The sequence below is a fragment of the Carex rostrata genome, chromosome 25 (assembly GCF_964058835.1).
Source record: "Carex rostrata chromosome 25, lpCarRost1.2, whole genome shotgun sequence".
In the NCBI taxonomy this organism is placed as follows: domain Eukaryota; kingdom Viridiplantae; phylum Streptophyta; class Magnoliopsida; order Poales; family Cyperaceae; genus Carex; species Carex rostrata.
The window spans coordinates 1,814,433-1,827,438 of NC_135942.1; the positions used below are offsets into that span (position 1 = coordinate 1,814,433).

The 13,006-nt window shown below is 34.4% G+C and overlaps 2 protein-coding genes and 1 non-coding gene across 4 annotated transcripts; 2 read left to right on the plus strand and 1 right to left on the minus strand.

The window, feature by feature from the left end:
- The first annotated feature begins 5,147 nt into the window (after positions 1–5,147).
- Positions 5,148–8,905, plus strand: STRS1 (DEA(D/H)-box RNA helicase family protein). The gene is made up of 13 exons (XM_078326362.1): positions 5,148–5,466; positions 5,811–6,077; positions 6,149–6,264; positions 6,340–6,447; positions 6,593–6,673; positions 7,033–7,111; positions 7,234–7,319; positions 7,477–7,601; positions 7,697–7,765; positions 7,854–7,947; positions 8,105–8,269; positions 8,380–8,472; positions 8,613–8,905. Exons 1-13 carry the CDS (start codon positions 5,262–5,264, stop codon positions 8,703–8,705), a joined length of 1,581 nt encoding a protein of 526 aa, XP_078182488.1. The 5' UTR covers positions 5,148–5,261; the 3' UTR covers positions 8,706–8,905.
- A 1,377-nt stretch (positions 8,906–10,282) lies between these two features.
- On the minus strand, positions 10,283–12,304 carry LOC144543656 (transthyretin-like protein). Of its 2 annotated transcripts, none has more exons than XM_078291993.1 (6): positions 12,115–12,304; positions 11,895–11,968; positions 11,753–11,810; positions 11,551–11,652; positions 11,307–11,457; positions 10,283–10,792 (listed from the first exon to the last, which is right to left on the minus strand). In XM_078291993.1, the coding sequence occupies exons 1-6, from the start codon at positions 12,247–12,249 to the stop codon at positions 10,401–10,403; spliced, it is 912 nt and encodes a 303-aa protein (XP_078148119.1). In that variant the 5' UTR covers positions 12,250–12,304; the 3' UTR covers positions 10,283–10,400. The 2 variants fall into 2 exon arrangements, with proteins under 2 accessions (XP_078148119.1, XP_078148118.1); XM_078291992.1 differs by having other exon boundaries at positions 10,283–10,858; positions 12,115–12,298.
- A 69-nt stretch (positions 12,305–12,373) lies between these two features.
- TRNAM-CAU (transfer RNA methionine (anticodon CAU)) lies at positions 12,374–12,460 on the plus strand. Its single transcript is given in 2 exon segments — positions 12,374–12,411; positions 12,425–12,460. It is a non-coding gene; the product is annotated as a tRNA-Met (tRNA).
- Positions 12,461–13,006: the final 546 nt, after the last annotated feature.

Below are 13,006 nucleotides of genomic sequence, written 5' to 3' on the forward strand. Positions count from 1 at the left end.
ATTTATATATACACAATTAGTATAAAGATACAATGTATAATTGTTGGAGCTAAGTTAACCACAACCGTATATAATTGTTTCTTTATCTTCTGGAATGTCCTGTTGTAACTTTTTTATTAATTCATAAAACGGTAATATATCATCTTGACTTTGTGCATTGGTTAATTTGCAACCTCATATTTTGTTAGGTCCACACTTTCTATCTTGTCTTGGAATCTCACATCTGGTGAAGGGCAACATCAAAATTATTTGTTGAATGTTAAACAGGTAAAATTAATTTTCTATACACGTAATTTTGTTTTCCACATTGATGGTGACGAGATTATCATGGTAGAAGAAATAATACAATTATATATTGACTAAGTTGACACTTGTATGGATTAATAGGGAAGCTAGAATGTGACATTTCAAATCATTTGTCCATGATAGGCAACTTCAAATTAAATTGATAATTTAGCCAGGTCGAATTGAATTCCTAAGGGAACTTTTTTTTTTCACATGGATGGTGACGAGATTATATATATATATGACAGTTCATATCATTCTGTTCATGACCCCCTTTTACAAATTTTATTTCTAGGTGCCTAAAACAGGGAATTGGGGCAAAACTATGGACTGGAAGTTGCACAGGAATTTTTTATTTGTAACATTTTGAAAAATGAAAAATAAAAAAGTAGAACAAATTTCTCAAAATTTTGAAACTTAGCATACGCGTCTAGGTCTGCGTGTCCCTCAGATATTTTTTTCACATATTTTTTTTTAATTTAAAATATTTTTCTGTAGTTGTAATTGAAAAATTTATGTACTAATATTTTTTATCATTGTTAATAGTTCACAATGATATGTATTATGCAATAAAAACAATATACCAAGAATCAAAAACTTTAACTGAGTATTTGAGGATTAAGATGATCTTTTTTTTTGCTTCAGGATTGGGAGTTTTCAGAGTTATACTAGGAAATATTGTAGATCTCTTCATGAGCTTTTTAAATTGTGGTCATAATAAAAAAATCAGAGTTTCTTATTCAAAATTGTACATATTTGAAATTTAAAATTTTCATTTATATATTTTGTTTAATTTTTTCAGCCAGCAAATTTTTTTATCAAAATAAATTAGTTATCAATAAATTAATATGCAATCTAAAAAGATAATTTATTTTTCTTTCTATTTTTTGAAAGAATTTTCTTTGGATCATATTACTTCATATCTACTAACAATGACAAATATTAGTAGATGATTTGTTCAATTATAACGCAAATAATACATAAATAATTAAAAAAAAAATCAAACTGATTGGCAGACCTTAGTCGGCTAAGTTTCAAGATTTAGATAAACGAGCATTTAAATTTATTGTTGTTATCTCTTATTTCTAACTTTCATTTTTTTAATCTCTTAAGGATGAAACTGATTATTAGATTTAGATAAACGAGCATTTAAATTTATTGTTGTTATCTCTTATTTCTAACTTTCATTTTTTTAATCTCTCAAGGATGAAACTGAATTTTTTTTGACAGCTCATAGTTTGTTACTCACAATTTTAACAAATAAAAATAGAAATAAATTATCTGCAAATAACAACCCAACATCATAAAAAACAGAAAACACTATTTTTGTCACATTCTGTTTTTTATTCCATTCTTATCCCATTTTCGCGTCACCTCTTTATAAACAAGCCAACATACAGAAATATTCTCATCCCCTTCTATGAAAGTATATGAAATTTCTTGTACACAAGTTCAAAAAATAAAAATGGCATCACTAGTTTTCCTCAAAAACCACGAATACTTGTTGGTTATTACACTGTTATTAATGTTGTGTTCCTTTTGTACCTCTACACGACCTCTAGGTACAATCACAGTAAAGTTTGCATCATTCCCTATGTTGCCGAAGGGTCTCGTCCCACTGTCACAATCGGGTCTCGCTTCTCTACATCCAAGATCACCACCAGGTACAACCTTACTCAAAGACAACAGTTATAATCACGAAAAGAGAGAGTTTAAATTACCCATGCTCCCAAAGGGTATGGTGCCACCATCACTACCAGGTCTTGCTCCCCTGCCTCCGAGATCACCACCAAGTATAACCCTAATCAATGACCGTAGTCATAGTCACGTAAAAAAAGAATTTAGGTTACCCATGCTACCAAAGGGTAAGGTGTCACCATCACTGCCCGGTCTTGCTCCTCTACCTCCAAGATCCCCACCAAGTACAACTTCAGTCAATGCCAACAGTCATAGTCACGGGAAGAAACATTTTAGGTTACCCATGCTACCAAAGGGTATGGTGCCACCATCACTGCCGGGTCTCGCTCCTCTACCTCCAAGATCGCCACCAAGTACAACCTTAGTCAATGACCACAATCATAGTGATGGAAAAAAAGAGTTTAGGTTACCCGTGTTACCAAAGGGTATGGTGCCACCATCATTGCCCGGTCTTGCTCCTCTACCTCCAAGATCTCCACCAAGTATAACTTCAGTCAATGGCAACAATCATAGTCACGGGAAGAAAGATTTTAGGTTACCCATGCTACCAAAGGGTATGGTGCCACCATCACTGCCAGGTCTCGCTCCTCTACCTCCAAGATCACCACTAAGTACAACTTCAGTCAATGCCAACAGTCATAGTCACAAGAAGAAAGAGTTTAGGCTACCTATGCTATCGAAGGGTACGGTGCCACCATCACTGCCAGGTCTAGCGCCTCTACCTCCAAGGTCATCGCCAAGTACAATTTTTGTGAATGACAACAATCATAGTCATTGAAAAAATATTTTAGGTTTACCCATGCAAGTTTGGTATGGTGCCATCATCATCGCCGGGTCTCGATTACTTCTAAAGCCCCCATAATAATAAAATTGATAATTTAAAGAATAACTGGATGAATTTGTTTCTTCTAATTAAGAAAGAAAATAATATTTTTTTATTGTATAATGATTATGAGAAATTGTAATTTGATCAAAAGAAATGAATTATAAAATTGTGAACAAATAAGTTTGTCAAATATTAATCGGGATTATATGGTATTTTTAAATTTGAAGAGATAATTTGTTGTGTTTGTTGACATTTCATTAATTCTTGTCTCCGTCGTAATTTGTGACTTCTTTATTTGAATGTTGTGTTCACTAGTTATTAAATGTCTGCTGAGTTAATTTAAAAAAATTTTGACAAGGATGAAAAATAAGAAAGTATTAAAAAAATAAGATAAGCCATACAAAAAAAAAAATCAGCAAAAAATAGTGCCTAAAACATTCTAATTATGATTCCATATCATTGTTTTAATTTACTATTGTTCTTTAGATTCAGTTTAGATCCCTTATTTCTTCATCAAATATTTACAATTAAAATACTTACGATTTTATAGTATAATTATGCTGATCTTTTTGTCATTATCTTATGTTATAATAATCTTATAGTTACATCCATCAGTCCAACTCGACTAACTATGGTAATTGGACATTGTTTATATACATAATAATATGTGGGCTACTCGTTATATTTTTATTTTTCAAAATGTTACAAATTAAAAATTCGGCTGCAACTAGAGGTGAAAACGGGTCGGATATCATTGGACCAAACTCAGATCCGTATTCAAAAATTAGATACAAATATCCGACATCCGAATATCCCTGCGATTATTGGTATGGACATGATTTTAAATTTTAATTATTCATATCCAAATAGTAAATATATATTATAAAAATATTTATATATATATCTACTGATATCCAACATTCAATTCATATCTATATGCATGTGTCTAATATCCAATATATATCTGTATCGGAAAAAAAATACAGATACTATGTTTCCCGCAAATCAGGCAGCTAATTTATATTTTGTAAGTCTCGCCAACACCCCACCAGCCTACTATAATTTGGTTCAATTACTTCAATAAATTTGTTCATTAAATACACCACAAATTAGTAAGGCTCTGTTCGACAGTAACCCCGAAAGTTATTGTTCATGTGGGAAAAAAAAATCATTCAGACTGAATTTTTTTTCCCTACATAAACAGTAAAATCTAGTTCAAATTTTTTTATTCCTATACTCATTCCTATTCTCTATTGGACTGCCGAACAAGTCCTAACTATCTTGGTAAGTTAGTTCACTCCTTCAAGTTTTCAGTCAAAAAGTAAAAAATAAAAATGCATAACAATTTTCTTTAAGATCTAACATACTAATTTGATTTGTTTTTCTCAAGTCAATAATCCCCGACTTATTCAAATAAAATGTCTCCTTTATATTTTCTAATTGAAATACTAATGAGATGCTAATTGACTATCTAAAATCGCCAATAAGAACCTTCTCTTTCTTAAAATTCATGTCTGCAGATACGTCACTGGAAGTAAAATGTTGGTCATCGTATTTCTTTTTTGGATTTAATTGACAAATTAAAAATTCAGTGGTTAGAGATAAAAAATATTAAAATTCATATATAATTGCCTTGAGACAAAATTTGTTGACCATTGATAAAGTTATTGGAAAACGCGAGATTTGTCTATTTAAATTTGGGCCGTTAATGGACCGAAAAGCCTATTACAACTCGGTTTCTAATTTTGAAGCAAGCCTATTACAACTTGTGGGTCCCACCCAAGAGGCCCGATACAAGTTTAACGCAGACTGGTCTCTCCGGAATCCGGATCAATATCCTCCCAGAGTCGAGTGCGTATCCTCTGAGATATCTCAACTTTTGCGTGACCGACGTGTCCGGTGCCTATTCGGGGGTGCTGTAGGGGTAGTATTGTGGGTGCTTTGAGATTCGTGCAGAACGTATTTAAACGGTTGATATTTTCCATAAAGTCACTCAAAGTTTGAGATATCTCAGAGGATACGAATTCCCCAGAGTCCCCTGTACTGGAATTCGTATCCTCTGAGATATCTCAAACTTTACGTGACTTTATGGAAAATCCCAACCGTTTAAATACGTTCTGCGCGAATCTCGAAGCACACATAATACAGACCCCACATCACCTCCGAATAGGTACCGGACACGTCGGTCACGCAAAAGTTGAGATATCTCAGAGGATACGCACTCCAGATACTGCAGGTTTGAATTGAATTCACCTAAGGTACCTCGAATATCAAGGGGGTAGTCTGTATAGTGGGCCATGGTAGCCTTTGGATCTGACAGGCAAATCAATCCACATATGATCGTAGAGCTTTAACTGTAGTAGATCTTAACAAACAAAAACCCTAGAAAACCCAGTTGAACCTTCCCTCTTCTCTTGCCGCCAGTCCTCGTCACCGCTCGAAGATCGCTATTATGGGTGGCCGCAAGTTTGAATTGGAAATCCCGCACGACGAAAAAATGGAGAAGAGAGAGAAGAAGCACAAGAAGAAGAGTCGCTTGGAAGAGACTCCGATTGGAGAAGTGGAAAAGGTGAGCAAAATGGAGAAGAAGGAAAAAAAGAAGAAGGAGAAGAAAAGAAGTATTGAGGAGTCAGAACTCAGCCCATCGACCGCTAGTGGTAATTTCATTTACTTCTTTCAGAAAGGAAGTTTTACTAATTATTCTTATCGCACATTTCTTTAGTTTTGGAAAAAAAAAATAATCAAATTTCATTAACAAACTGTATTATATACATGTTTAGGATCAATATTTTAAGGGCAATGTGCTTTAATTGCTTGAATGATGTACAAAAAAGAGAAGAGCAGACCTTTGATAAATTTTTTAAAATACTTGTTTTAATGTGTGAAACTGTGAATACAAAAGAATATTGGCTAAATTTTTTTGCTGGAAACTTTGAATTGGTTGTTGGTCATTAGGCATTCATTATTTTGTTCTGAGAAAGCAAAATCTAATATTGAGTAGGAAGTGAAGAGAAGAAAAAAAGAAAGACAGAAGAACATAAAGAAAAAGATGAAGAAGTGCTAGATGAAACCAAGACTGTTACAGTGTCAGGAAATAACACAAGTGACAGTAAATATGCCCCTTTGACTTCATTTTCTCAAGCAAACCTTCCAGAAAAGGTGCTCCAGTGCTGTCAGAATTTCACAAAACCATCACCAATTCAATCTCATGCATGGCCGTTTTTGTTGAACGGCCGAGATTTCATCGGAATTGCTGCCACTGGATCTGGTAAGGAATTTTTTTTCTTGGTAATTTTCTTATTAAGAAAGAACGATGGCTTAGCTAAAATTTCATTCTAGGGAAAACAATTGCATTTGGCGTACCTGCGCTGATGCATATATTGAATAAGAAGGAGTCCAAGAAAGCAGTTCCTAGATGCCTTGTTCTTTCTCCAACAAGAGAGCTGGCTCAACAGGTAATCTAACATTTACAAATTACCCTTCTATACTTTTGCCTGAAATTTTGATTATAAATTAACCAATAATGACAGATATCAGATGTATTGAGCGAAGCAGGGTCAGCATGTGGTGTAAAGTCGGTTTGCTTGTATGGTGGTACCTCTAAAGGACCTCAGATCTCTGCTCTCAGGTCTGGAGTAGTAAGTTTTCTTTAATCCTTCTCTGTTTTGTTGTCTCACTTTTACTAGAGTATTGGTGTCCTTTTTCAAATATTAGTTTTTCTTTGGGATGATTATGTCATTTTTATTATTTAGTTACTAATATTTTTTAATGTCATGTCTGTAGGATATTGTAATAGGGACACCTGGTAGAATGAAAGATATGATTGAAATGGGAGAGTGCATTCTAAAGGATGTTTCATTTGTGGTATGCTATGATAATCAACATATTATGAGCATATTGTGATATCTTTTTATATTAATGAATGTTTGTGATGTCCTTAGTTCCTGCTTTGTCCTTGAAGTTCAGATGTTCTTCTGTACCTAACATTTCATTTTCAACTTTTACAATTTTGGTCCTGTCGTTCTCTAGCAATCTGAATGTTTATGGATTTTGAGGCTTTGCTTGTATGGGATTTATATATATTTTTGTCATTCATGTATAATTACTCATATCTTGTACCGTATTAATTTTTGTATTTTTATTTTCAAGTTCTTGACATGTAACATGTGTCACACTTACTTTGTCTTTCTCCTCAGTTTCTTTCATCTTATTCTTTTCTGTAGGTGCTTGATGAAGCTGATCGAATGCTTGATTTGGGTTTTGAACCTGAAGTGCGTGCCATTTTAAGCCAAACTTGCTCTGGTTTGTGAATTTTTTAGAATACAGGAGTCCTGTACTGCTTTTCATAATCCTTGCTCTATGTTCATGAGTCATATTTGCAACTAAATAGTTATAACTAAGATGTTCCCTGTACTATGATGCAGTGAGACAGATGGTAATGTTTAGTGCAACATGGCCTCTTGCTGTTCATCAGCTGGCACAAGAATTTATGGATCCTAACCCTGTCAAGGTATGCCCGAAGAATGTTCAATTGCACAAATCCTGTTAACTATGGGAACATATTAAATATAAAGTTGGTTAAATTATTTCCGAAGAGTGTACATAGTTTTATGTTGTTGTTGTCAACAAGTATGATTATCTTTTGTTTTATTTTTTACATTTTGAAGGTGGCTGTCGGTTCTGAAGATTTATCTGCAAACCATGATGTGATGCAAATAGTGGAGGTATTGGATGAGAGATCCCGAGACGAGCGTTTATTTGCCTTGCTCGAAAAGTACCACCAATCCAGAAGGTTGGTTGGGTGAATATTTCATATATATGTTTACTTGGCATAATGTAGCTTAGCAAGTTAGCGTAATGACTGATTTTTTAAATTTAAATGAACAGAAATAGGGTATTGGTGTTTGTACTTTACAAAAAAGAAGCTTCACGCGTAGAGTTGATGCTACAGAGAAAGTTTGTAATCTCTATTAATTTGTTCTTTTCTTTTTTTTGTTTGCCAAAAAAACAAAAACAAATGATGATGTTTTTTTCGGGTTGGTAGGGGATGGAAAGCAGTGTCGATACATGGAGATAAAGCCCAGCATGCCCGGACTGAGGCTTTATCTCTTTTCAAGGAGGGAACATCTCCTTTATTGGTATCTCTACGCTTCTTGCTTGTAATTCATTCTTATAAATAAAACATAGGGAAAGTAAGAAAATGTCTTTATTACAGGGTATCATATTTTGTTTCGTCCATTCTCTGATTCCCTAAGAAAAAGCAAGATAACAGTTAAATGGTGAATTATGTAACAGATAGCAACAGATGTGGCCGCAAGAGGGTTGGATATACCAGATGTGGAGGTAGTAATTAACTACAGCTTTCCTCTGACAACAGAAGACTACGTGCATAGAATAGGAAGAACAGGTCGTGCCGGTAAAAAAGGGGTTGCTCATACCTTCTTTACCCAAGCTAACAAGGTAAGACCTCTTTGACTTTATATTGGACTAGGTTGGGTTAAGTTGTGAGGTTTACTGTGCCATATAATTGGCACTTGTATTAATTTTTCATTGTCGTTCTCTTGTGGTAGGGACTTTCTGGAGAGCTCGTGAATGTATTGAGAGAAGCTGGCCAAGTTGTTCCTGCTTCGCTCACAAAATTTGGCACTCATGTCAAGAAGAAGGTTTCCTTTTCTTTTTTGTCTGTTTATTCTTGTATATCATTGCTAGTGTCATGATTTATTCTTCTACCATTGTTTGGCTGATTTACCTTTTATTTTTCTTCTTGTTTGGGTTTTATCTGAATATAACTTTTCATCTGCAGGAATCAAAGCTATATGGGGCACATTTCAAGGAAATTACAGCAGATGCCCCGAAATCAACCAAGATCACATTTGCTGATTCTGACGAAGATTAATTGATGATTTGATGCAGAGAATGTATCTTCAATTTTGTTTGTTTTTTTTGTTTTGTTTTATCTTCATTTATAAGTTTCAGTAATTCCATTAGTAGGTCTCTATACTGTGTCAGATGCCACGTCCTATAGCAAATGCAGATGAATCAAAATATGGTAAAGGTTGGCAGGTCATATTTATTGTAATATTAATACAGTTGGTCCTATCCTGCAAAGGAAATGGAATGGTATTTATCTAGGCCTATATCAGAGTCCGATACAAATCAAGTGACTTTGAACAATGTAATTTGTGAGCTATAATGAGACATTGAGGACATTTTCTTTTTGTTTTCCACCAAGTTAATTAACCAATTTTAATTTTCTAGGCGCCACTTATTACATGTTATACAAAGAATCGGAACATAAAATGTGATTAATTACGAAATGCGTTTCCGATTAAAAATTTGAAACAAAACTTGGAAATATTCTACATTCATGTTAGTACAAATTATTGGCTTTAAGAAATGAAGAAATAATCAAATTTAGCTTACTGCTATAAACACCTCGGTGCAAAATTATTATAAATTTTGTCAATATTGAGATAAACACGATACAGCAAAGCAGAGATAATTTCAAGTTAAGAAATAATATAACTTCGCATAAGTGCTGAAAAATATCAATTAACATAGAGAAAATGAAAAGTACTTGTATGGTTCTTTTGAGTAATACAAATGAGATTAAATATTGAGGCAAAATTACAATTTTAATCAATTTGTGGCAAAATTTGCATTAAAATACCATGAAGTGCTTAAAACTTCAATTCAGTGTGTATACGAAACTTATTTCACGACAATTTTTTTTTATACATTCTGTAAAACAATTAGGATAAATATGTTATGGACTGTTAATGAGTGCAGTGACTATTAATCCACGGAATAAATCATATAAAAGATAACCAAACTACATAAAATGCCGATTGATGCAGATATGATCAAAATTATTGTAATAATATACCTTTTTAATCAATTAGTGGCAGTGTCCCACAAAACCATATCCAATATAATTTACTGTGCAAATCACTTGATTAGTTGATTGTTACCCCTCTCACAGAATAAATAAAATAGGGGAGAAGATATCTATGAGCTGTATTCCTATTACTAGTGAAATTGTGCAATTATAATCAATTAATGATATAAAACAAATTCAAAATAAACCAAACATCAAACAAATAAAAAAGAAGAAGATAATTTGACTCGAACACAATTGTTTGACGCAAATGGATAAAAAATTGAAATAAATATGCGTCTGCAGTGTGTAAGCAGGAGTCTAGGAAGTAGAGAATAAGGCTCTTTTAATCTATTTATGCCATTTTCAGCTTCAAAACATCATCAAATTTGATATGTATAAAAGAAATTATTATGACTACGTCTTAGATCGAAAAGTACAAATCGAAAAAGCAGCCAAATCAGAAATGACGATACATGCTAAATAGTGTTAGGACTGGAAAACAATACATAAGTGGCGGGTCCACCACGCCAGCAATGCTATGGATGACACCCAACCCAAATCGATAACTATCCACTCACTAATCAGATAGCCACTTGAACTGGTTTTTGTTTTTATTAATTATTATTACTTTGAGAAAGACAATCAACAGTCCCAACCACAGAACAACAAAAACCAACTCTTGTACAATTACATATACAATTTGGTTGCTATCTAACTCCCACGATATGTAGTGAAAGAAAAAGGAGAATGCAGCAAGGGCACGTGAAAATGCTCCATCTTTTGATTCTCTCTCACCTGAAATACTAAGGTCACATACGGGTAGAAGCCAGTTGGTGCATACTTACCCGTGTTAAAGGTTATGCGGTAAAATCCCGGCTCTATATAATCCAATATGTCCATCAATTGACCGCTTCGACCGTCATTGTTGGTTTCTGAAAACCCTAGAGTTGTCCATCCTGGATGGTCCCGTTCAGCAAAGGAATGAGGTTGGTTTGTGTCATACATCCATTTCTCCAGGACTACTTCCATGCCTGATGCAGGTGCCCCACGTGACACATCCAGCACATGCGTTGTGATTGGAGGTCGCGAGCGCAATGGTGTACCTGTAATTTTTTCAGGGGATGGTTTGGGGACGGCTGTCAGATGTGCTCCCATTACTCCTAGACGGTCTTTTCAAATTTTAAGAAGCTAAGTGAGTTTGATGACACACTAAAGGGAAAAGTATAAATAGAATTCCCTATTCACTAGCAAGGATTTTGAATTTTGTATTACCAAATTCCAATACCAGTATATATTGGATCTTATTACCCAAGTGTGGGACTTACTTGAATATCAGTAAAGTAGCAGCATCTCTGCAAATGCTGGACAGCCACCAAGACCTTTTGTAATCGACAGTTAATTTTGGGTTGCTAAGCAAATCATTATTTATTGTGTATAGTGTGTGTGCTTGGATTAATGGGATTTTGCAGCTAAATTTAACCAAATATAAACCCTTGCTTACCTATACTTGTATCAGACAACACAAAAAAGACCTCAAACAGTAAATGCTAAGAAGTATACAACCTTACATACATTGTTATGATAATAAAATTGCTAATTTGATAGAGCATCACATACCACCGGCTTTTGTAACAGGATCTACTGAAGCAACTGAAGGTGCAGCCACTTCTGTGGTTGCAAAAAGTCTCTGAATTCGCAATTCAGTAATCTTCATCTCCTCATGTGCAGCTGTCTCTAGTTCAACTATTGGCCTATTGGGGTATCGTTTCTGATTAAAGCATAACACATTTTGAACATCACTAGGAGCAATTATCATAATTCTATATGTTTTTTGGCAAAGCTAAAAGAAGAAAATCATTACCTTTAGTTCTGAGAGAATCTCAGCAGTGCTTCTTCCTGATGCACATATAAGAAAAACAAATCCAAATTTATCCTGGTACTTTTGATTCCACTCTTTCAGTTCCTAGTAATTACAGCAACAAAATTTTAGCAAATCAGAGAAATAGATCAATCTCTTTTACAGATAAAAAAAAAAATTGCCAAATAATAAGAACTACGAGCACCTCCATGGTTGAATCAGTCGCAGTAGACATAGCCTTAGATTGCTCCTCCTTGCACCATCTAAACAAAATTTCACCAAAATTATAAACTTGGAAAAATAAGAAGAAACAATATTTACAACAACTTAGAATAAAAGAACTTAACTGGGAAACAGATGGGGAGGTAGAACCAATGGCTGGGTGGTTTGCAAAAGCCTCAAGCCATCCATTCACATCCACCTTTTTATTGAAGAGAAAAAAAAAATACTAGTATTACGAACATGAAAACAATAACAGATTGAATCCTTGTCTAAGTATCATCGAATAAAACAAAAAAAGAGAGAAAAAGGAGCAAACAAATTGGAGAGAGATCGAGGTTGAAATACCAGGTTGAGCCAGATGTGGCGAGCAGTACGAACGGCATGGTGAAGATCGACGAAGGGTCCAGCCACCGCCATCTCCTTGGCAAATTTCGTACTTGCGCAGCACCTCTTCCAGTCCTCCTCCGTCCATCTCGACATTTTCACACCGTATCACTCTTTCTCTCTGTTGTTTGTTGTTGTGTGCGAGTGAGTTGCGTGACATGTTGGTGTTCGACCCAAAACATATACTATTAAAAGCATTTATTTAAAGATGAAACAACAAGGGGTGGTGGCGCAGTTGGCTAGCGCGTAGGTCTCATAGCTAAAGTGAGTGATCCTGAGGTCGAGAGTTCGAGCCTCTCTCACCCCATCTTTTTTGTTTTTACCACCTTCCCGGTTCCATAGTTCTGTATAGTGTATATACTAGGGGTGGCAACGAATCGAATCTACCCTAGTTTTTTGAGTTTGATTTGAATAAGATTAGAACTGAACTGGGTTTGATTTGTTTCGAATCAAATTAATTGCAAACTACATATTTTTCGAATCGAAATTGAATCGAATTACAAACTAAATTTTTTTTTAGTAGCTCCATTTATACCGGTAATTTATACATTAATTTTCTTCTCGCGGGACAATTCACATAGTTTTCTTTTACCTTTCACGAATTCACACTAATGGATTATGGGCTTGTTTATTAGCTGTTAGCTGCTATAATCCTGCCAACTGAGCATATACAAGTGCAAGATTGATAGCTGCTACATTAACTCTCACAATTGCCACTACGGTACTAAAAAAAGAGCTTCAGTGTGACATCAAAGTATGAAATGAGTGTTTTTAAGTTGAAAAATTGTTCATGAAAAAATATATCACAACAAATAATCGTAAAAAGAGGATTAAGTACAAGAACTGAAATATG

Coding starts and splice junctions, on each gene's coding strand:
- LOC144543656 (XM_078291992.1), bottom strand. CDS start 12,249: ATGTCGAGATGGACGGAGGAGGACTGGAAGAGGTGCTGCGCAAGTACG. Junction 11,969..12,114: donor GCCACATCTGGCTCAACCTG/GTATTTCAACCT, acceptor TTCAATAAAAAG/GTGGATGTGAATGGATGGCT. Junction 11,458..11,550: donor AGATTCTCTCAGAACTAAAG/GTAATGATTTTC, acceptor TGCTTTAATCAG/AAACGATACCCCAATAGGCC.
- STRS1 (XM_078326362.1), top strand. CDS start 5,262: ATGGGTGGCCGCAAGTTTGAATTGGAAATCCCGCACGACGAAAAAATG. Junction 6,078..6,148: donor AATTGCTGCCACTGGATCTG/GTAAGGAATTTT, acceptor ATTTCATTCTAG/GGAAAACAATTGCATTTGGC. Junction 8,473..8,612: donor GCACTCATGTCAAGAAGAAG/GTTTCCTTTTCT, acceptor TTTCATCTGCAG/GAATCAAAGCTATATGGGGC.